Below are 25,199 nucleotides of genomic sequence, written 5' to 3'. Positions count from 1 at the left end.
CAATGCGGTTCCTCCATAAAGTACTGTAAAGTGAGCACATCTAAGTACTGGTAAGCTACAATATATTAAATTTTGTTGTTATTGGGTTTCTTGGTTTAGATGCACTTTAATGTTTTCTAAAATCAAGTGTCGTCATAAAAACTACTAGTAACAGGAATTTGGTTATTAACTTCCACCTGCACCAGAACCCACACTGGAAAAAAAAATAAAAATCAGTTTTCTACAGGTGAGGTTATAGGAAAAATATTCACTTTATTGTCACATTTCATGTAGAGTCTGATATTCTCCTCCGACCTTGCTCCAATAGCTTTTTAATTTTTTTTTTTGTCGAAGCACAAACTCAGACTGGAGCACAATGTTTGATAAAATTCAAAAACAGTTACAAAAAATATATACTGGCTCATTTACACCCTTACAAGCCTTTCAAAATTGTGAATGTTCTCCCTGAGTTAGTCTTGCTGCTTTAAATGCATTGTGACTTATGTTAAATTTTACCTTTGTAGAAAGCAGATACACAAATAAGCCTTATTAGAGACCTTTGTAGACAGTCCCACATCTGTTTTAACGCAAACCCACAGATGGGGTATTAGGTCGTATCGAGCCTGCTGAAGATTACGCTCGCTTGCACCAACATAAATATTTGCCAGGTAATAAAGACCTTTTTACTTTCTTCACCATCTGTCCAAGATTCCATTTGAGCATAGGATGGTGTGAGCCTTACAGGATTCAATAGAACTACGTCCCCATTCATTGGCAAATGCTGCAACGTACCCACTGGTTTAACTTACCTTACTTAGCAGTAGTACCCTCTTCTGGAGGCGCCTTACTAGGGCATCCTGCATTTCTCTTTTCTTTTTCTCCTCTAAGAAGCTATTTTGCACTTTTAGAAGCTCATCCTGCAGTTTCTGCCGGGCATTTTCTAACATCCGGGCACTAGAAGGCAGAAAGTGTCAATAAATTAATAAGATCACAAGAAGGTGTTCGCGAACTAATAGAAAAAGAAATTCGTAAAAAACTTCCATGCTCAGCTCCCTCTTCCCTAACACTTACCTGAGCCAAATCTCAATAGAGCGCTTTGCCCATGAGCAACAGCACTGCTCTCTCACCCTCCCTTTTAGGGACTCGGGCAGGAATCAAATCCTGAGAGGGAGTGAGCAGGAGGTGAGCTACACTAGCAATAGTGTCAATACAGTGTATATAAAAAGTCTACACACCCCTGTTAAAATGTCAGGTTTCTGTGATGTACGAAAATGAGACAAAGATAAATCATTTCAGAACTTTTTCCACCTTTAAGGTGACCTATAAAATGTACAACTCAATTGAAAAACAAGCTTTTATAATAATGTGTTTGCATAATTGTGCACTACCTCTTAAAACTGGGGATATAGCTGTGTTCAGAATTAGGCAATCACAATCAAAATCATGTCAGTACAAACCTGCCACCATTTAAAGTGCCTCTGATTAACCCCAAATAAAGTTCAGCTGTTCTAGTAGGTCTTTCCTGAAATTTCCTTAGTCGCATCCTACAGCAAAAGCCATGGCCCGAAGAGAGCTTCCAAAGCATCAGAGGGATCTCATTGTTAAAAGGTATCAATAAGGAGAAGGGTACAACAGAATTTCCAAGGCATTAGATATACCATGGAACATAGTGAAGACAGTCATTATCAAGTGGAGAAAATCAGTAGCACAATGTAAATGGCCTGTGACATTTAAACACATCCTTTCTACAGGACACTATTCTCTCAAAGCCTATTCTGCTGATAAAACAGGTCACAAACCAAAACAAGAAAACAAAATATATACATCAAAACGTTTAAAAAATACTTTGATCACTAGATCAAAAGGTAACTGAAGTTATGTGTGAATGTAAAATGGTCACCTTAAAATCAAGCTATTCCAAACCATTCTTGCTTTATGTGCATTCCTTTTGGTATTTTGATTAAACTATTTCACAAATGGACCATTAGAGAGGCTTAGAAGATGGGCAAAGATGTTAAACTCAACTGCTAGGAGGAAATTTTAGGTGAGCCAATGGTCACACTGAGCATTAACGTACATGTTGTTAATAAATGAGCATTAAAATCTTAAAAATGTGATCATCCTCAAAAGGTCACAACAGGGGCATCAAACTCACTGGATTCTCAACCGCTCAGAGCACCTGCTGTTTACAACAGAAGACTGCCAAGTCACGGCTGAGATGAGCAGGGGGAGATGAGCTATGAACTGCCCCACAGTGTCTGCAGCTACAGAGGTCAATGATGGTGTGTTTTAAAGCACATTTGGTGAGTGTTTAAAGCAGTGGTTCTCAACCTGGGGGTCGGGACCCGATCGGGGGTCGAATGACGATTTGCCAGGGGTCACTGAATTCTGGGCTGTTCCTGAAGCCTGCACTGCTCTCCCAGCCTTTTCGCTGCCGCTCATGAACGGCTGTCCCTGGAGCCTGCGGCCACCCACTCAGCCTCTTCACAGCCGCCCATTCAGTTCAGAGCATGGCTGGGGGGCAGTGACTAGAGGTCAGTTGACTGGTGAGGAATGTGAATTGGGAGGGGCTGACTCATCCCAACTCCCCGCCAGCACTGCCACTCTCCCCATCCCCCCCCCCCCACCACCACCAAGGAGTAAGAGAAGGAAATAAAAATAGAGAATACATGGAAGCGAGAGGAAAATAGGGTGAGGAACAAAGAGAAAGATAGAGAGAGAAAGAATAAGAGAAAGAACAAAAAAGACGGCGAGAGAGGGATGGGGGAAAAAACAAGAAATTAGGATAGAGAGAGATAAAAGGGAAGGAAAGGAGAACAAAAAGAAAGAGTGGTACAACCTAAGTGGAAGGGACTCAGGGAGTGCTAAATATCCGTGGCTTAGGGGCGCAAATTACTTGTCTTGCCTTGGGTGCTGACAACCCACTCTACGAAAATAATTTTACCGTTAGGGGTCCCCACAACTTGAAATTTTATCAAGGGGTCACGGCGCTAGTAAGGTTGAAAACCACTGGTTTAAAAGCTGGATGTCTCCATTTTGTGTAATAGCAAGAAATTTGTCTGAGGCAGGCTTTATTTGTTCCTATATCATCCAAAACATCCTAAAAACAAGCAGCATGCATAACTTGCTTTTCAAGTGCAAATTTATGACTACAATTTAAGGTTCTTTTGCAAATCTCTTTTAATCTGATTGGCTGCTATTTTCAACATGTCCACAAATGAGCTCTGCGAATACACAGGGATTGAGGCCCGATTCACACCTATGCAGATTGCAGTTTGCATATTCCAGATACATTTTGCGTTTTTCAACACACATTTTGGATCCATTGAAATCTATTGAACCACAAACCAGAGAGAAAAATCCCTGGCTCTTTTCATAAAATGCACAGATGTGAACGTGAACCATAGGAAACCATGTTAAATGGACTGCAGTGTATTTCTACAAAACTGAAAATGCACTAAAAAATGCAAAGGTGTGATCCAGGCCTCAAGGCCTTTTCAAATATGTTTACAGATAAACTTAAACTGAGTCTTAAATTCAAAATTCAGATATGTCAGCTATTTTATTATTCAATTATAAGAGAAAAACGGGAACTATGGGTTGAAGTAAAAGGTAACTAAACAACTTTACACATAATGTTTTATTATTATGCTTTTAAATGGTCAGGAGTAAACCGACTAAGAACATAATTACATGCTGATCAAACTCTAGTCATTTTAAAGAGTTTAGAGCGAACCATTACCACTTCCCAATGATAAAAATATTGGAATTTTATGGTTAACAGTTGGGTATGCACAATCTGGATTTCCTTTGCTCGCTGTGAAGTATACAATTAGCTATTTGCCCAGGATGCTTAGGTGTTCCATGGGCTGGACAACGGACTGATATTTTTACATGTTGTGGTCACCATCAAGAATATACAGCAATGCAAATCACTTCTAAATATGTATTTATGGAATTACAGTAATTGAGAGTTCTTGGCAAGGAAAAGAAAGCTAGTACATTGTAGTTTATAGGTAGACCTTTTATTGCTATTAGCTTGGAGATCAGAAATCACCACATTATTAAAACGTCTTTCCAAATCTGACAGTATCTTTCTGCGCCAAATTTTATTATTTTTTTTAAATGCAGAGGAACCCCTGACAGTTTCCAGATATTCTTCATATTAATACTAAAAATGTTTTCAGACCTTATACCATAAGTTTTGCGAAATAAAAACTTTTAAGCAGTTCTCGTTAACTAAACAGATTTAGGTGGCAAAAACATACTTTAGCCTTGGAAAAAGTTAAAGATAAACTTTACTATGCAATGCAGTCTTACAGTCATTGATGCACACCTGCAGGTGTATCTGGTGGTATTAGGCCCCTTTCACTTGGGCGCCTCAGCTAAGTACAATCTGCTTGCTCAGTGGGGGATCTCTCAGCTGATCCCCACTGAGCAGGTGGATGACAGATCTGTGTCTGCTCCATTATGCAGAGTGGACACAGACACAGTCCCACTCTCCTATATGGGGCAATCGGATGGAAACAGACCACCTGTCAGTTTCCATCTGATCTGCTGGACGGATTGAAAATAGAACCACCATCCGTCTGTTTTTTGCAGACAGGATCAAATAGGATGGCGGCGGGTGTCCGCTGAAATCCACCGCTACGTAGGAGGACAATGCAGGATCCAATCAGGTCCGCCTGAAAAACTGACAGGCGGACATGATCGGACAGGCCGTGTGAAAGGGGACTTACCTTCAACCTGACAGCAAGGTCCTAATGTGTTTAACAGAGCTGCTGTTGGTAGTAATGTCAGCACCTAACAGGTGTTACAGTGGTGGAGCTTGTTAAAAAATTTAACAGCCAAAAAAATAACTTCACTATGCACAATAAATAAATAGGAAAAACACAATTTCACTAAAAAAAATTAAACTATTAGATATCTTTACCTTATTTCAAAAGAATTCAAATTTGACATTTCAAAGTGACACTATGCAATATCCGTATTCTCCTAACAAAATCCATACACATCCACTACTTAAATGTCCCTGTATTCTATTTTTCTAGAAATTGTCTTGCTGTATTTTCTGACTGCAACATCCTAAAAGCCTTTGCTTTTCCCCCTCACTTTCATTAGTTTGGAACAAGCAGTGCACATTAGTTGTGGACATGTGCACTGCTCCATTCAAACTACAATTCCTATAATTCATCTTGGGAGTGAGCAAGAGAGGGTGGTTACATTACTAGATACGGTGGGGCCTTTGGAGACACTCTTTAACAGTAGAATTAATTTATTTTTCCTAAAAATAACAAACATCTTATACTTACCTGCTCTGCCCAATGAGTTGCACAGAGCAGCCACTTAACTCCTATTCTGGTCTCTACTCTCCCTTTTCTATGAATGTGCCAACAGAAAGCTGAGTGCTAAGTGCTGCGCACTTTGGGGCAGGCTGTGTGCATCTATAGACACTCACAACACATTGACCCCACCCCCTCCTCAATGGATTTGACTCTCAGCGAGTCCTGTGAGGAGAAGGAGAGAGAGCAGCACTGCTGCACAGGGGCACATCGCTGGATCGAATAACAGCAGAACTTTCATTTTGCTGTAAATGGAACCCGTCTTTGAGAACTTTTATAATGTTAAGGTCCAACCACTAAGGCTCCATTCACACCATGGCGTTCCGTTTTGCAGGCAGGATCGCTGTAATTATAACCGTGATTCAGAAATGCTGCAAATTGCGGGACGCCCTTACGATCCCTGTTACTTTGAATGCCACGGTGCAATTTTGCCGCGATTGTCGCCCGACGAATGGCAGTAAAATCACGCAAATAGAATCGTGGGACGCCCGATGCCTAAAAGTAGTACAACCTTTTGGGCATCCCGCGATTCTGCTTGCGTGATTTTACGAGGAACTTTTTCAAAGGTGTAACGAGGATCGCAAGGGCAATCCGCGATTTGTGCCGTTAAAGCATCGCGTTACTGTCCGCAAATCGGAACGCCATGGTGAGAATGGAGCCTAAGGCTATAGTGTGTTCACAGGGAAGGGTGGAGTTCACAAGCAACATTTTTAAACAGATCACCAAGTGTCACACTAGTGTTTATAGATACATGTGGACTTTTCACGCCTTGGATTGTAGAATCTCATTTATTTATTGGTGTAATCATAGTTCTTCACCACACACAGTATATATTTGTTGTTTTGATTACTTTTGTTATGATTGGTTACATTGATTTTCACAGAACAGTATATTCTTAGATTTATGGAGGTGATTTGTCATGGGAAAATTGAGGTTTTAGATACTTATTTGGTGAAAGTGAAATTTTTAGTAATATTGTTACCATTAAGAGCCCGACATAATAAATATGAGAGCATCTTCCAGCTAACCCATCATGATAGTGCATTTGGTGCACTGAGGTGGAAAGAGAAATGCTCTCTTGAATCAAAGGGCTGGATTACACCAGCGACTGGTGTATGGGGCGATCAGGCTGAGATCAGCACAGTGATGATGAGCTGAGCTTGGCAGGTCGCATGGTCTTTTTAACAAACTGAGAGGTCACACACATCTCTCATAAAGTTCAACTGCCAGTTGCATAGTGCGAGGCAGTGGATTGCCTTGCACGGAGTTGTGCTGAAAAAAGTACTGCATGCAGTACATTTTTTCAGCATATTGTGCCCGCACACCACTGCCATGCAGTGCTGTTAACCAGGCACAAGCCATTTATGGAGGCTTTGTCCATTCTTGCTAAACCCCAGCTCACATTTTATAAGCAGTTTTTTTTTTGTTCCTTTTGGGAAAAAGGTTTTGCATGAATAAAGGCTGCTCAATTTAATCACTCCTGTTAAGCCTCGTACACGCGATGAGATTATCGGACGAATGATCGTCCGTCGTTTTTTGCATGCTAGTCTTAGATCGAATCTGATGAGTTCACTAAAGTCACGAAAATTCCCGTACGACAGAAAAAAAATTTCCAAAGTGACGTCATGTGTTGTAATGCATTTGTATTACATTCTCGAACGATAGCTGTACCAGTTAAAATGAAAATCGTACAAAAAAAATTTTCATGCATGTCCGATAGAACAACGTCGGATGAACTGTCATGATCGGCTCTCGAAAAACAATCAGATTATCGTATGATCGATTCGAAAGCGGTATTTTCCGTACGATTTTCTGATCGTGTATACGGGGCATAAGTGGTTTGCCTTATCCATGTAATGCGATACATTCTGCTATAGAGTTTGTGATTTTGAAAAAAAAATGACTTGCTGGCTGCATCGCCAGATGAAAATAGAATCAAGCCTAAAAAGGAAAACAAATACAGCAATCACATCTACGAATTGGTAAATTGCAATATAATAAAGGTTTGCTTTTGGGTTTAATACTGCTTTAGGAAGACAGTTATTGAAAGTATTAGAAAAGCTTATTTGTTATGCTTTAAAAAATGTTTTAGGTTTAGAGAGCCCTGCCTAAGCAAAAGGTTGGCATACCGAGCAAACAAAGCCTCGAAAAATGACATCTTCCTGTTAAATGTAATTATCACTGTGCCCTGTCTAATAGTATATTTAAGTGACATTACTGCAGTATCAGCGTCTTCCTTCGGGTATAAGTGATTAAAAAGTACAAAGCAAAACCAACAATGTGTTACTGTTGATAAACTGAAAAGCAATTTTAGGATACAGTTTAATTCCAGACTCTATAGTTCAATGTTATAATCACCAGCTGTGAAATCAAGTCTTTTCAGCTGCACATTCAGGTGGGAAGGTTCACTGTTTGGGGTTTAAATCTTGCCATGAAAACAGATCATTTAATTGCATAGGCTTCGTCAATGCTTCTGCTCATGTTTTTAATTAGTTTACAAAAAACTTTCTGGGATGCATCAAGTTACATAAAGGCATATAAATCAGAATGGCAGTTTTCATCTCCACTGTTAAATCTGTGAACTTAACACACAAGAGGTGATAGATTCCCATTTTTGCAAAGTGCAACTGTTATTTAACAACAGTGTTGGGTTTCATTAACACATACCTATTGTAAACCTGACAAAATGTTAGGAATACAGTAAAACCTTGGTTTGAGAGCAACTTGATTTGAGAGCATTTTGCAAGACAAGTACATTTTTTAAATAAATTTTGACTGGAAAAACAAGCGATGTCTTGATATACAAGTAGCTTCATGTCACAACTGAGTATAAAAGAAAAGATGGCGCCTCTAAGTGTAGCAATATGGTTACATGTAATGAAGGTACAACATTGAGCAACTCACATGGTTGATGATTAAAAGAGGCACATCTAAGTATGCAGGCATCCGGGGTAAAGCGGTCCACATAGACCATCCTCCATACCAACCTCGACATCATCCTTTCCACTCTCTGCTCCACAAGTGCTTCAGGCCTCACTTTAAGATCACTCTACTGCAGAGCAGTCTTCCTGGACGCGATTGCAGACTGACAGTGGCGAGAGCTGGTGGTGCGGAGGAAGGTCTATGTGCACTGCTTTACCCCGGATGCCTGCATACTTACATGTGTCTGTTTTAATCAACCATGTGAGTTGCTAAATGTTGTACCTTCATTAAATGTAACCATATTGCTACACTTAGAGGCGCCTCTCTTCTCTTTTATACTCTGTAGCTCCTGATGGATTTTGCTTATAATCCCCTTGTGGAGGCTTCCATTTGTGGATGGACATTTTATGGTTACACGACCTATCACATTGCTATAATCTTTTTACATGGACTATAAACTGAAGGACTTACAAAGAAATGGTTGTGGAACAAATCATCTGAGTTTCTATTCGTTCTTATGGGGAAATTCACTTTGATATACAAGTGCTTTGGATTACAAGCATGTTTCTAGAACCAATTATGCTCGCAATCAAACGTTTTACTGTATAAAGTAAAAAACAAAAAACAAAAAAACCTAAGCTGCAGTTACATTCACTAGATCTAGTGATACTGGCTTGAGAGAATTTTACTTTAATCTTCACTTTGGCACCATCCCATCTCATCTCCAGAGTGTCCCTACTGTCAATTAGGCAACCAATCTCCTAAAGCTCCAAAAAAAAAAAAAAGTATAAATGCGCAAGTTAAATACATTGACTTACCTGCCAAAGGATTTTGGTTTCAGACCTGAGATTTATATAGCTCTGCTCCACAGCACAGTCATAAAGATAGCACCACTTTTTTTTTTTTTTTTTAATTAAAGAATACACTACTGACACCACTCTGCCCACAGCCTTTTGATTTGACTTTAAAAGGAGCAGAAGCAGACAGCAGACTCATGAGGTAATCTCTCTGCAAACTCTGCTCTCTCCTCCAGTAAGCTTTAAGTATATTTGCATGCAGTTAACCTGACTGGCTCACAGTATTGTGTGTCACCCCCTTCCCAGTCTGAGTACACCTGTACAGAAGGATTAAAAGAAGTCCAATTCGAGTACTTGCACTATATACAGCAAAACAAATACATGTAATGATATGTTAATTAATACCAGGTTACATTAATGTGTGTTAATATCATCCTGGAATTCAGCATAAATGGGCCAATAAGGATGCTCCAGAAGTGCTACAGGGTCAAGAGTCGAGTGTTTTGTTGAGAAAAAATAATCCCCTCCGGAGGATCTAATGTCTTTGTTAGACATGCCTTAAAGCTCCTTTTAAAAATAAAAAAAAATTAAAAACAGTTTCTTCCTGCAAGACAATATCATATTGTGCTAGTTGCATCACATCAAACAAGGCACTCCAGCGGCACGGTCTTCCACCTTCACCTGGTCTACCTTCCAGGTTCACAGGCTTCTGCGGCTTTAATGGATGAACCGTGACAACATCATTCCTGGAGGTCTGATCAGTCACGGAATTCTCTCCCCCATTCAAAGATCATGTTACCGGTAGTGTAATCAGCCAAAGATCAAGAATCAGCGAGAAGAGGGCCTGTTGGATTATCCTTCCTGCAGCTGAGTCCAGACACCTTAAGTTGTCAACCTCCACCGTGCTGGAAGTTCAACAGCAAGAAGAGGACAAGGCAATCCTGCAATGAAGATTTCTACAGAATCCAGCAGTTTGCACACCATGGGACAGACTTCATTACAGGTAAGTAACGTAACCAGAGGTGTAGAGGAAAAACGAAATTTCAGCTATAAAATGTGAACAATAACAACTTCCAAACATAACCATGGAACTCAGGAGCCAGTCTAGAAGCTAGTCAGCTAGAAGTTCAACAGCAGGAAAAGGACAGGGCAGTCCTGCAGTGAAGATTTGTATAGAATCCAGAAGCCTGCACACCCAGGAGCCAGTCTAGACACCTGCTATACTGCTACTTACAGGAGCTTAGGACACTGGCAGTCAAAAATGCTAGCCAGTCCCTCTATAACCATCATGCTTAGTTTTGCAAACAAGCAGTAAACAGTGCCAATGACAGAGTGGTGTGCCTGTGTCATACTGTAAGTATGTTATAATAGACACAAATTTTTATTTACGTTTTTAATTTTCTTATCAACTATTGAAGGACGCTAGAATTTAAAAGAGAAGTATGGAGTTTGTTTTTTGCAGCATTATACTTACTTAGGTGATACAGCATTGGTGTAAGGCTGCATCTGTCCCCTCGCTGGCTCTAACACTGAGAACCAAGCGATGAAACACTGTCGATCGCTTAGTTCTCAGGGCTCTCTGCTCTGCCCCCATGTCACTCACTGGAGCGTTGAGCTGTGCAGAAGAAGCCAGCTCAGGCTCTTAGCAGCTCGCTGAGAGGCTGAGCCAGGTGCCGGTCCAGGCATTTGGGCAGATCCCAACTTCATTTTAACAATCCGTTGTTCTGGCAGCAGAAGGCTGCCATAACCCCCATATTTTCAACAACGGCGAGCGGCTGGCTTTCAGATAATACAAGTCTCTGTGGCAGATCCGCAAAATCACTTTTATCGGGTCAGGAGAGGGCTCCCCCCTCTTGCCGCGTTCTGCCATCTCCACCACTTACCGGAGCCGTCGGTAGAACCGGAGATGATTGCATCCCTTCTCCTCTGAGACAAGGAACCGAGTGAGAAAAAGATGGCCCCGCTCGGCTCCATAACATTGAATGGCAGAAGCGACGTCAAACGTCACTTCCGCCCAATGGTTTTTAAGGAGTATTTTTTTTTTTTATATTGCATGTTAGTGTAAATGTTATATCTGAGGTCTTATTCACCCCAGATCTCACATTTAAGAGGTCCTGTCATGCTTTTTTTTTTATTATTACAAGGGATGTTTACATTGTAATAGGAATAAATGTCACCAACTTTTTTTTTTCTTTTTAAAGGACAGTGTAAAAATAAAAAATAAAGAGTAAAATAAATAAGAAAAAAAAAAAAAAAAAAAAAAAAAAAGATTTAAAAGCTCCCTGTCCCACCGAGCTCGCGCGCAGAAGCAAATACATATGTAAGTCGCGCTTGCATATGAAAACTGTGTTCAAACTACACGTGAGGTATCGCTGGAGCGAGAGCAATAATTCTAGCCCTAGACCTCCTCTAACTCTAAACATGTAACCTGAAGAATTTTTAAACGTCGCCTATGGAGATTTTTAAGGGTCAAAGTTTGTCACCATTTCACGTGCGGGCACAATTTTGAAGCATGACATGTTGGATATCAATTTACACAGCGTAACATTATTAAAAAAAAAAAATTGGCCTTCTAAGACCGCTGAGCAAATACGGTGTGACAAAGTATTGCAACGGCCGCCATTTTATTCTCTAGGGTGTCTGAAAAAAATGTATATAATTTTTGGGGGGGTCTAAGAAATTTTCTAAAAAAATAAATTATTATTTTAACTTGTAAACGACAAGCGTCAAAAAGAGGCTTGGTCCTTAAGTGGTTAAAAATAAAATTAAAAAATAATTCATGTAATACTTTCCTCAAAAGGATCTGACCTCATAAAAGTGCAAAGTGTCCATGTAAGTACACTCAATCTGCACCACAGTGTGTAATATAAACAGCAGATCTTGTACTTCAGTCCCAGTGAACACCTACTCTCCACATGCAGCTGTGCAAGTCTGCTCACCTTGGATTTGACCTCTAAACCATAAGAGGTCAAAACTGACACTGAATGTTGAAATATCAAAAGGAGAAACTTCACTCCTCCACCTTAAAGAGAAACTGCAGTCTGCTCACATAATTTGTAATAAAAACATCTTTGCCATTATGAAGCTTCCTTCCAACCACTTTGCATATTATTTTATACTGTGATTCTGTACTTGCCAAATATGCTGCAGAAATCTCCCTCCACCAAGTCTGGCTGCATCCATTTTAACTGTGGGCAGCTGAAGCTGCTGCCTGTTCACTTCCTGGATTTACACACACACACAGGAGGCACACCTCCAGCTCTGCAGCTCTCATTGGCCCTCTTATGACTCATCCACCCTCCCTTCATGGCAAACTCTCAGGAGAGTGAGAGAGAGAGAGCTGTGCATAATGTCATAAGCCTAGGGTTTGTACCAGAGAAGAAACAGGAAGCGGGCTGAATAAGGTATTTACTGGCAGAAAAAACATTTTTTACTATCCAAAGTTAAAACAACAAGGGCAGAAGATTTAATAGATGAATGACTGAAGGTCCGCTATAAAATAGAATCTGTAATACCGCTTAGATCCTTCTCAGTATTGTTAACCAAACGCAGAAAAATTCCTCAAAAGAACCACATCTAGTACTTTCCATTTTAAAAGGTTTAACAATGAAAAAGAAAAAATAGCATTTAATCTACTCACAGTATAAATAAAATCAGCATAGCAATGACAATTTCCTTGGAGATCAGGAACAGTGATGACAACAGCACAAGCTGCTACAAGCAGCAGCTTGCTGATACAGCAGAGCTGGCCAGCGTGATGACGTCGTACAGCTCTCCGCCCTTACGCCTCAATGGTTGTTACGCCTCAATGGTTGTTGTGCAGGCACATTTCTTTTTATGTTAAAATCTGCTTTTTTGCTAGTAAATTGAGATCCCAAAAACTTTCAGAAAGCAGATACCCTGTAGAATAAAACGGCCGTTGCACATTTTTACAATACATCACATATTTGTGCACTAATAAATTTTAGTGCTTACAAACACAATAACCAAGGTTTTGGTAAAATATAACAAACATGTCAAGATTTAAGATTGCGCATGAAATGGCGACAAACTACAGTACCTAAAATTGACGCTTTAAAAGCCTTTACATGTTATAAGTTTAGAGTTAAAGGTGAGCTATTGCACTAGAATTATTGCTCTCACTCTGCCGTTTATGGTGATATCTCACACATGGTACAATCAATGTTTAAATATGCGTGCTAGACATATGTTTTTTTAATTAAAATATTAATTAAAATTAAAAAATTAAAAGGGGTTTACAAGCCCCCCTCTGTCACTGCCCAAAGCTACAGTGATAGCTTTGGGCAGTGACAGATACTATTCATGGAGCCATTGGGGTTTATTAGACTCCCTGCCCTCCAAGGCAGCTGACCAAACCCAGACTGTGATTGATCAGCTGCTTCCCTGGCTGTACTAAAACCACCCAGGGGAGCCCAGGAAGGCCGGTGGGGAGTGATCAGGTGATTGGCTTTCTTGTAAAAGTAATCCAGGTAGTTTTACAATCACCACCTTTAAAAAAAAAAAAAATATGGTACCAAGATCTCAGCTGCAGCCATGATCCTGGTATTACCAGTGGCTGCCCAGGACATTTATATACGTACCATGGGCAGCAAGCGGTTAAACAGAACATTCAAAAACAGTCCAACTGAGCAGAGTGCAAAAGCCACTGAAAGTTCCAACAGATGAAAACATAGTACAAAGGAGTATCTAAAAAAAAAATCAAAGCAATAAGACTAGGTGAAGAAAGAGTCAAGCAAAAGAGGGAAACTGCCACAATCAAATCAAAGGAAAGGAACGGAGGATCAACCTGGTGCTCCAGATAAGTACTGATAGTCATCACTAGGGGGAGACTGCTACCTGTATGAACAATAGACTTCAACCAGCGAAGGTGGAGGGCCAACCATACACTAAAAACTGGATGGAAAAAACACACCATCCAAATGGGAAAAACAAACCAACATCTCATATGATCAAAAAGAAAAAAATGTTTGTAAGTCACAGAGCAAAAAAAAACAAACAGATCCCCTAAGAGATAGTGTGAACAAACACTGTTCAAAACAGCAGTAAAAGCGTGCGTCTAATATGTCTAACCTTTGAGCTTAGGAAATGGAAGGACAGTCAAAGCATGTCCAAAGGAAGATCAGCTGGCCAATAGCAGAAAAAAGTTGGGCTTAAGGCTGGGTTCACTATTGTTTCCATGCATCCAATTTGCATGACAGGAGATTGTGACCGCTCTCAACAGACCACTTCTGTGAGCCGCTCCATGCTGCAGTGTGAACCCAGCCTGACACGCCTATTTCATGCCTTCATGGGAAAAGGGAGGTCCATGATAAAGAAGGTTATCATCTGATGGCCATGGGGATGTGAGAGGTCCCACAGCAGAACATCCAAATTGAAGGGTATTAAGCACTTCAGCCCCGGACCATTTGGCTGGCCAAAGACCAGAGCATTCTTTGTGATTCGGCACTGCGTCGCTTTAACTGACAATTGCGCAGTCGTGCGACATGGCTCCCAAACAAAATTGACATATTTTTTCCCCCACAAATAGAGCTTTCTTTTGGTGCTATTTGATCACCTCTGCAGTTTATTTTTTGCACTATAAACAAAAAAAGAGCGACAATTTTGAAAAAAAAAAAAAACGCAATATTTTTTACTTCTTGCTATAATAAATATCCACAAAAAATATATAAAAAACATTTTTTTTCCTCAGTTTAGGCCGATACGTATTCTTCTACATATTTTTGGTTTTTGGTTAAAAAAAAAAAAAAAAATCGCAATAAGCGTTTGGTTTGTGCAAAAGTTATAGCGTCCACAAAATAGGGGATAGTTTCATGGCATTTTTATTAATTTTTTTTTACTAGTAATGGTGGCGTTCTGCGATTTTTATCATGACTGCGACATTATGGCAGACAGATCGGACACTTTTAATGCTATTTTGGGACCATTCACATTTATACAGCTATCAGTGCGATTTAAAAAAATCACTGATTACTGTGTAAATGTGACTAGCAGTGAAGGGGTTAACCAGTAGGGGACGCTGCAAGGGTTAAGTGTGTCTTAGGGATGTGTTCTAACTGTGTGGGGGCTGGGCTACGTGTGTCATGACACTGATCACCGCTCCCAATCACAGGGAGCGGTGATCAGTGTCCTGTCACTAAGAAGAATGGGGAAATGCTTGTTTACATCAGCATTTCCCCGTTCTTCCTCTCTGTGAGACGATCACGGGTCTTCCTGTGGACATCGAGTCCGCGGGACCCGCGATCACACTCACGGAGCTTGCGACGTGCGCCCACAACGCGGCGTCTTAAAGGGCAATGTACAGGTACGTTAATATGCCTGCACGTGCCCTTCTGCCGACGTATATCGGCGTGAGCCGGTCGGCAAGGGGTTAGTCCTGAAAACTTTTGAAGGAGAGGGTAGGGTTATCAACTGCAGAAAAGAGTAGGCAGGGACAAGGGGATACTGTGCCAAAGATTGGTGTGTAAGACTAGGAGGAGAAGAGCCACTTCCACCACCCAGAAGTGTTCCTGGTGTGTTTGAGCTACATTGCAAGCTACCAAAATCACCAGCTAAATTATTTAACAATCATCACCTACCACCCCCCCCCCCACCCCCCCAAATAAAAAGGTTAAAAAAAGATGCACTACACGCATACAGGATGTGAGGAGTGGTTGAGTGGAGGGAAGTTGGTTAAGAGGGTGAAGATCCATTTAAAGATTCATTATGTTAAAAGCACACCTCCCTACAAACTGCTGTATAAGTATACAAACCTTTTTACCTACCTGCAGGCTAAAGAATTTAAACATATGTAAAATCAATAACTAAAATCTCTATGTTTTAACTGTTAAAGTAATATCAAAAAGATGCAATGCCTTCAATGCTGAAAAGCATGTTTGAATAGACTAAATATGGGCTGAAAGATCAGCAGCACTAAAATGCAACCAAGGATGAAAAAAGTTGTAAACAAGTATTTTATGGTTTAGTAAAACAATGTTAGTTAGGGTTTACACCTAATTTAACCAGTAAAACATAGTGCCGGACTCAGCCTAGTCCTGAGTGGACAATAAGCAGAACACGGATGTTCTCCTTTTTGTAATTATGGTCACAGTCTTGGATCACCAGCACCAATTAGCTAAGGGTCGTGTTGTGCAGTGACTTTCAGGAGGCCAATATTAAGCATAAGGTGCTAATGTTGGTTATATATAAAAACACATTTTAATTAATTTTACAAGAACTACAAACCTGCATTACATGGTGTTCTTGTAAACCTCCCTGGAGTTCAGCTCTAAAATTTTATTTTAAAGCATACATTTAAAAGGAGATCTTGGCATCTTTATGAGAGACATTTAGATATAAAATATGCAAGTTTGTCTGAAGATAAGCCATTTTTAAGTAATCTATTTTATTTGCATCTCTTTAGGTCTAAGCAGTTAAGAGCATATTACTCTGATAGTGATGTAGTGGAAATATTTTTAAGAGGTTATAAGCTTCTCCATTTGTGCCGTGGACTCTGACTGACGCGTTTCGAGGCATTCTCTGAAGAGCCAAAAAGTTCCATCATAGACTGCAATCTAAAACATTAAACAATTTCCACAGCCGCTTTGGGCCTTAATCTTGGTGATAGCTGTCATTTATCAGGCTCCAATGAAGTCTATTTTCCAGCAAGCATCACTGGGAACAGCCAGAGGCAAAATAAAGAGGGCTACGGGATTGATTGGATATTGTGCGAACAAAGAAGCTTGCCGTGCATAATCCGTCTTTTTTGCAACATTTCTTTACAAGCCTTAGGGGGACACACATCTATTCCAGTAAAAACATTTCAGATATGATTAACTATAAAGTCTAAACATTACATTTCAAATGCAGGTTAGAGAAAGACCATCAATGAGGGAAAGAAGGAGATGTTTTAGGTCCTATTGATTACCTGTGACCTCTGGGCAATAGATGCCATGTCATTTCAAAGAACTACACTTATAATTTAAGTAGAGGAGAAAATGAGTTTAAAAATCTAAATTTCTAAATAATCAGAATGGAAAATGATTTCATAATATTTATATATTTTCAAAAATTACTGCCGTAGCCAGAAACGATCTCTAGTTCACCTTCTGGCAAACCACTTGAAAAGAATATTTTATTAAAGTGAACCTGTGCTTTGTCAATGAATAGCAAAGCAATAGATCCACTTTAATGTCAATCATAACTGCTGTTCGTCTGAGAAAACAAGGTTAAATATCGAGCATCTCTGCAGAAGATTGGGACTCTTTGCCTCTCCTCCCTCATGACAGCACTAGTGCCTGAAACCTGACTGCTCAGGTACAGAGCGCTGTCATAGTAGGATGGGGGGACTTTATAACTTCAGTATAGTCGCAATATTTCCCAGAAAAAGATTAACGTTAAAGTGTTAGTGTTAAAGTGTACTTTTTTTAATTAAAATAACAAACATGTTATTCTCACCTGCTCTGTGCAATTGTATTGCACAGAGCTGCCCCGATCTTCCTCCTCTGTGGTCCCCTCGCTGGTGATCTTGGCATCTTCTCCTTTGTCTCTCCCCATAGCAAGCCATTTCCTATGGGGGCACATGGTGTGTGCTTGCTCCCAAGCTATGTGTCAATGGAGCCACGCATACATAGTGGGGCTTAGCCCTGCCCCCCATATCCTCCTCACTGCATTTGATTGACAGCAGCAGAAGTAAATGGCTCCTGCTGTTGATCGAATCCTTGTGTGAAGAGGAAGAGAGTGGAGAAGAGATGTGTTTTTACCTTAATGCAAGGAATGCGTTAAGGTAAGTGACTTAATAGGTAGACGAGTCACAGGAAGAATGAAAGCCTGGAACTTAAAAGAGAAGTCCAGCAAAAAGCTTGTTTGGCTGGACTTCTATGAATCACAGGAGTGCAATACGTTTTGCACTACTGTGATCGGTTTTCAGCAGACAGCGGGATAAAGTCTGCTGTCTGCCACCGTCACGGAAACCAGTCCAGCACATCACCCTGACAATGGGAGTCTGGATCCGCCGGGTGCCTGGACCAACACTTGTCTCAGCCTCTCACTGAGAGCCAGAGACGGCCCCCCTCCCCCCCCCCCCCCAACAGCCCAGCGCTGCAGTGAGCGGGGAGAGAGCAGAGCGGAGAGCTGCTGAGTGGCAGTTAGCAGCTCTGTGCTTAGGGATCTGTGAGAACCGAGCCATCGGCGGTGTTCGATAGCTCGGTTCTCAGTCAGTGTTAAGGCACTGGGAAAGTATGAAACTGAAAAAAAAATCGCTTACTTCTCGTTTAAATCTCAAACTTAGCAATGACAGCATCCATAATTCTCTGCGCAAAAGTTAATTTTTAATAAATAAGTCAGGGATACACTTTAAAGATCAACTTAGAAATAGGAATTTGTAAAAATGGTTAATCTATGCACTTGGTAGTACTGCTTTACCTTTCAGGGATGATGTGTGTTCGGTTATTTGGTTGTATTTATTTGGTTGTATTCTATCTCTATTAGAGCAAAGATGTCAGCCCAATTGTCAGGTAGGAATCGATCGATATAGTTTTATCGGTGCTGATATGATATCGATATTTCGGCCACCTCTCAGGCCGATATTGTCTGACAATATTCTGTACATTTAAAAAATATATATATTTTTTTATCACTGTTATTGCTCTCAAAAGGAATGTAAACACCCCTTGTGACAGTAATAGGTAGCACAGGCATTCTTTATGGCGGGATCGGGGGGTCTGTAAGACCCCAAACCCTTCCACTGAGCTCGAAAGTATTCAAAACGTCAAGATCTGCGTTTCTGAATACTTTATATTTTGTAAAACTGGCGCCTTTAAGATGTCAGTAATCCAGGAGGTGATGTCAAGACATCGCTTCCAAGTTACTAGATCCGAGACCCGAACGAAGTATCGGCTTTGTTCGGGTCTTTGGCAAGCCGGCGGACGTGCCAGCTGGTTGCTCAGGCCTCCCGATAGGACAGGAGAGCCCGGGCGAGCAGTGGAAGGTGGCAGGAGGAGGGGGGGATGTCCCCTGCCACTACTTGTAATAGCAGCCGAGCAGCTGCTGAGCCGCATCGGTTGTTATTACAATAAAGCAGACCGTCCGCTCTAAAGAACGGTACAGGTGTGATGCACGCAGCTGAATGCCTCACACTGGTAAAACCCCTTGAAGCAATACCAGTAATATTGGGTACGTTTGTGACCGATACTTCAAAAAAAGTGACTATCAGTGGATACCCAATGTCAGGTTCTAAAAAAAAAAGCTGACCTGTTCTCTGCCTAAACTGTGGTATAACGTGCTATGTTTATGCAAATATTCCATAGAGAGAGTCTACATAAGTTTTTCCAAGTAACCCTTCCTACACAGCATCTTTATGTCTATAAATTCAAAAATTGTAAAAGGTTTACAGCAAACCTATACAAAAATGAATAACCCCACCTCCATCATTTTAACAAAAAGTGTTAAAAATAAAATAAAAATAAAACACTGCAGGACAGATGTTTGGACAGAAACAGTCAATAGGTGACACTGTCTGAACTCTGATCAACTCTCTCCACTACTTTATTATACACATATTGGTGAACAAAAGAAAAAGAACTTTTACAACTTCCTATCTTGGTGACACCAGGATACAAAAGGTCAGAATGTGGCAAATAAAGAGCAATACAAATCTACCAGATGCTCCACTTTTCCCTACTCAACTAAATAAAAGTGCTTTTGCGGTCATCTGTCTCATTACAGAGATATCTTATTACTTCCCGTCTTTGTGGCACCCTGTACTTGGCACAGAAAGTGACGGGAAATCTCTCCAATGTGGACACACAGCAAAGGGGGGAAAGAAAAAAAAAAAAAAAAAAGTGTATGGGGCTATAGCCTTTTCATTGCACTATACCAGGGGTCTCCAAACTGCAGCTCGTAGGCCACATGTGGCCCTTTGCTTGCCTTTATCCAGTCCTTGGGGCACTGTGCCATCCAGTAACACCATTCCTCCCACAAACACCAATGATGGGGATCCAGTCCTCCCACAGGAACCAGAAATGGGGCACCATTCCTTCCACAGGCACCAATGACAGGGCAACATTCTTCTTACAGGCACCAATGACGGGGCACCATTCCTCCCACAGGCACCAATGATGGGGCACCATTCCTCCCACAGGCACCAATGATGGGGCACCATTCCTCCCACAGGCACCAATGATGGGGCACCATTCCTCCCACAGGCACCAAAGATGGGGCACCATTCCTCCCACAGGCACCAACGATGGGGCACCATTCCTCCCACAGGCACCAACGATGGGGCACCATTCCTCCCACAGGCACCAACGATGGGGCACCATTCCTCCCACAGGCACCACTGATGGGGCACCATTCCTCCCACAGGCACCAGTGATGAGTCACTATTCCTCCCACAGGCACCAATGATGGGGCACCATTCCTCTCACAGGCACTAATGATGGGGCACCATTCCTCCCACAGGCACTAATGATGGGGCACCATTCCTCCCACAGGCTCCAGTGATGGGCACCATTGCTCCCACAAGAACCAGTGATGGGGCACTATTCCTCCCACAGGAACCAGTGATGGGGCACTATTCCTCACACAGGAACCAGTAATGGGGCACCATTCCTCCCACAGGTACCAATGACGTGCCAACATTCTTCCTACATACAATGATGGAGCACACTTCCTCCCACAGACACCAATGATGTGGCAACATTTTTCCTACAGGATGAAGCACCATTCCTCCAAAAGGCACCAGTAATGGGGCACCATTCCTATCTTGAATATCAAGAATGGGGCACCACTCCTCCCACTGATGCCAAAAATAGGTCACCATCACTTACACTAAAACCAGTGATGGGGCACTTTCTAATCCCAGTCGCCACAGCCTGGCCCCCCTAAATCCTCGAGGACAATAAACTGGCCCTTGTTCAGAAAGTTTGGAGACCCCCGCTCTATACAAAACAAAAATAAGGCAGGTGTTGGGTTTTCAATTAGTAACCTTGATGTTGTGTAATTTGGCCTGGCAATATTTGTTACTTTAACCACTTCAATACCCTGCACTTAGACACCTTCCCGCCCAGGCCAATTTTCAGCTTTCAGCGCTGTCGCAAATTGAATGACAATTGCGCGGTCTTGCTACATTGTACTCAATTTTTTTTTTATCATTATGTTCCCACAAATAGAGCTTTCTTTTGGTGGTATTTGATCACCTCTGCGGTTTTTCTTTTTTGTGCAAAAAAAAGACCGAAAATTTTGAAGAAAAACACAAGTTTTTCTTTGTTTCTGTTAAAAATAAGTAAGTTTTCTTCTTAAATGACGGGTACTGATATGGCTGCACTGACGGGCACTGATATGGCTGCACTGATTTGCACCAATGAGGTGGCATCGATGAGGTGGCACTGACGGGCACTGATAGGTGCCACTGGTATGCGGCACTGATGGGCACTCATAGGCGGCACTGATGGGTATTCGTAGGCGGCACTGATGGGTGGCACCGATGGACACTGATGGGTGGCACTGATGACACTGATTGGTGGCACTGATGCCCCTAAGGGTGGCATTGCTGGGCATCACTGCAATATAATGTTACCAATCAGTGCCCATTTGTGGGCACTGATTGGCACAGTTTGGGCACTGACTGGGCACATGTGGATGGCCATGGGGTACATACCTGGCCATCCACATGGTGCCCCCTTCCCTGGTGGTCCTAGTGGCGATTCCTGGTGGTCCAGTGTGGTCATCTGAGGGGGGGGCTGCACTGATAAACAATCAGCACAGACCCCCGTCAGGAGAGCCGTCGATCAGCTCTCCTCTACTCGCGTCTATCAGACGCGAGTGAGGAAAAGCCGATCAACGGCTCTTCCTATTGACATCGTGATCAGCCATGATTGGACACCGCCGGAGGCTCTTTACCAAGATCGGTGGAGCGGTGTGTCAGACTGACACACCACTCCACCAATCGCCGCGATACGCCCAGTCAGGATAACTGAACCACCGCCCTGCCGTCATCTGCTATGGGCCGGGCGGGAAGTGGTTAAGGTTATTAAAGTAATTCATAATCTACATTACCCAGTTTTTGGTGTGTGATAATACAACATTATGATCATCATAGTGTGTTTGCTATTAACCAGTAACGCAACAAAGTAAATGAGTAAGTTGTCTCCTTCACTGATGAGGCTGCACTGATGAGGTGGCACCAACTGAGGTGGCAATGAGAAGCACTGATGGGTATTTATGGGTGGCACCGACAGGTGGCAAGGATGGGCACGGATAGGTGGGCATTGATAGATGGCACTGATGGGCATCACTGATAAGGAAACATCTGGCAGGCATTAGTAATGGGCACTGACTGGCACCATTTGTGTGGCATCCTTGGTGGCCATGGGTGGCATACCTGGTCATCCATCTGTGGTGGCCATCCCTGGTGGTCCTGGGCATTCCGTGGGGGGGGGGGGTAGCGCAGGACCCCCCATCAGGAGAGCCGCAGATCGGCTCTCCTTTACTTGCGGCTTTTCCTGTGTACACTGTGATTAGCCGTTATTGGACACGGCTGATCACATAGTAAAGAGCTCCAGATCGGCGTAGCGGTGTGTCAGACTGACACGCCACACTACTGATCAGCGCTCGCTGGCAGTTATCCTGGAAGACGTCATATGACGTACAGTCAGGATAACCGAACCACCGTCTGGCTGGCATTTTGCTATAGGCTGGGCGGGAAGTGGTTAAACACTCAAAAATTACCCCATGAGACACAACTGCTCCATCTGGACTGCAAGCAATCCAACATGCAAAGGAGAGGCGGTGATAGCATGAAATCTTTGCCCTCTAGGACATGGGATCCTCATTTGATTATCAAAAGGTTCAAGATGAGACCAAATAATCCTACAGGTCAAGTGGAAAAGTTTAAATCAGTCAAACATCTTTTTAACACAATGGAACAGAACACAGCCAAAAAAAAAAACATCTTGGAGGAAGAAATCCATCTTACACAGTCTAATTGCTCTCTTATAGCGCAGCGTTTGTCAAAACAAATAATATTGATTTAAAGCTGCAAATGAGAAAAACAATAGACATAAATAATTAGTACTCAGAAAGAAAGGCCCTCTGTGGCAGCTGAAGCACGACAGACACACAGTCACTGATCTCCTTCCACATCGTCTTTTGATGGGTTTTATATTTCCAGCTTGCCTTCAATTTGAATCACCAAATTCAATTTGCATCCTCAAATAAACAGAAGGCAAACAGTAAAACACTTCATTGTGACCTTGAAGAAAATTACACTCAAGTTTAATTCAATCCTAGGAGTAATGAAGAGTCACATTTGTCCTCACGGTTTCCGGGCTTGTCACGAGAACTCAGCTTGAGAGCACCAGCACCTTGTGCTTCAGGGAAGAAAACAAAAACATAAAAAAGTAGCAGGGAGGAAAAGAGCAAACTAAAGATTATCTGTCTCCTGAAATAACAGGTGTCCACACAAAGCTTAGCTTACATTTGTAGTAGTTATTTTATTTTTATGTGCATGTTGGTGACAGGATCTTTATAACTTGGACAAGTCATGGCTCTATTTTTATCTAAATATAACATTACAATTTGGCGAGGACATGCATAATCCTTTTGCACGGCAAAGCAATTCTAAACTGGAGCACAGGGCACATTCCGAGACAGATTTGTTACAAGGTTACAGCCAGAGTCTAAAGTCTGCTCTAAGGCTGGATTCACACCTATGCATTTTTAGTGCTTTTTGCATTTTGCAGATTTGCACTACAGAACGTGTTCCATAGGAAACCATACTAAATGGACTGTAGTGCAAATCTGCAAAATGCAAAAAGCACTAAAAATGCCATAGGTGTGAATCCAGCCTAAAGCTGGCTGAATGAAGTCTGACCCTGACCACCTAATTATCAGTCAGTTTTACATGAAAATCTGTCCTACATTCAGTAAAAAATGTGTCTTTGAACTTTGCAAATTGTCGCATTTGGCTGCCAGGGAATACAGACACACAGGACTGTAAATCTGTCAGACTTTGCTGAGGGGGAGACGGCCTGATTTGGGACTCATTGGGGTTGATGTACTAAAGACAAGCAATACTGTGCACTGCAAGTGCACTTGCTTCAGAGCTTAGTAAATGAGCTAAAAGTTCACATTGCAAAGAATACTCACTCACATAGAAGGAAAATAGACAACAGCATTTTTGTTTGTACATGATTGGATGATAAAAACCAGCAGAGCTTCCACTCTGACCTAGAGCAAATGCACTTAAAGTGCACTTGCCATGCACAGTGGATTTGCCTTTAGTAAATCAACCTCCCTATGTCGCTAATCTGCTTCAGTTAACCAGGCACAAATAGCCTTCTAAGAATGCTGTTGAGGTCTTGGTGAGGTTCTAGTGACTGTACATCTGGACTCTTGGTGGAGATGGTAGTTGGACAGGAGCACACAGTGTAATTTGTTTATAATTGGATGTTTTATCTCACTTGCACTTTCTAACCTCTTTCATAATTTCAGGTCACTATATCTGGTTTCATTCAATGCAGAGGTGATCGGGGAAAGGATGCCCCTCGGTCTTCTCCCACTCAGCCTTCTAAAACCAATGGCATCTAATAACCTGCACTGTGAAAGTGATCTGATCATTTTGACTTACAGCCAGGAGGCGGCAGAGAAAAATGGGCACAAGCTGACAGCAGCTATTGCCATCAGCTTGAGCTTAACCCTTCACTCTCTGGATAGGAAGGGGCCCCTAGACATGAAATGGTACTCAGAAAAATTAAATGTCAAATAATTACCCTTAAAATGAACCTGTCACAAATCTAAGTATTTCTTGCTTGGATGATAGAAAAATGACAAAGCATTAGTGTTTCTCTACATGTTAAAACAACCAGCTAATGCAGAGATTTTTTTTTACCTTTTAATGCAGAGAAATTTTGACCTTTCCTGTGAAAGATGAGCTTAAATCTGTCTCTCCTCTTCAAATTAGGCCTAAAATGTGATGGGTGGACCCAATGTTCAATGAGAAAGCTCAGGAAAGAGTAAACAGAATGGCCAAGTTAAACTTCCACCATTCAGATATCCATTTCAGCTGTGATCAGAACAGAAGATCTCCTCTCTCCCTCCCTTTCTGCAGTCTTCTGGGACATGACACTACAGACCATTCAAAAAGCGCAGCTCACGTATGCGC

At 41.8% G+C, this 25,199-nt stretch overlaps 1 protein-coding gene across 1 annotated transcript in view; it reads right to left on the bottom strand.

Moving 5' to 3' along the window:
- Positions 1 to 25,199, bottom strand: part of MAD1L1 (mitotic arrest deficient 1 like 1) — a 1,251,441-nt gene that overhangs the window by 942,126 nt on the left and 284,116 nt on the right. Inside the window, exon 11 of the mRNA XM_073636726.1 lies at positions 789 to 933. Coding sequence (XP_073492827.1) covers positions 789 to 933 — 145 coding nt within the window. The remainder of the gene's footprint in view (positions 1 to 788; positions 934 to 25,199) is intronic.

Source organism: Aquarana catesbeiana, linkage group LG06, assembly GCF_042186555.1.
Source record: "Aquarana catesbeiana isolate 2022-GZ linkage group LG06, ASM4218655v1, whole genome shotgun sequence".
NCBI classification, from domain to species: domain Eukaryota; kingdom Metazoa; phylum Chordata; class Amphibia; order Anura; family Ranidae; genus Aquarana; species Aquarana catesbeiana.
Note: the sequence above shows the minus strand (reverse complement) of the source record. Positions and strands in the feature narration are given on the sequence as shown.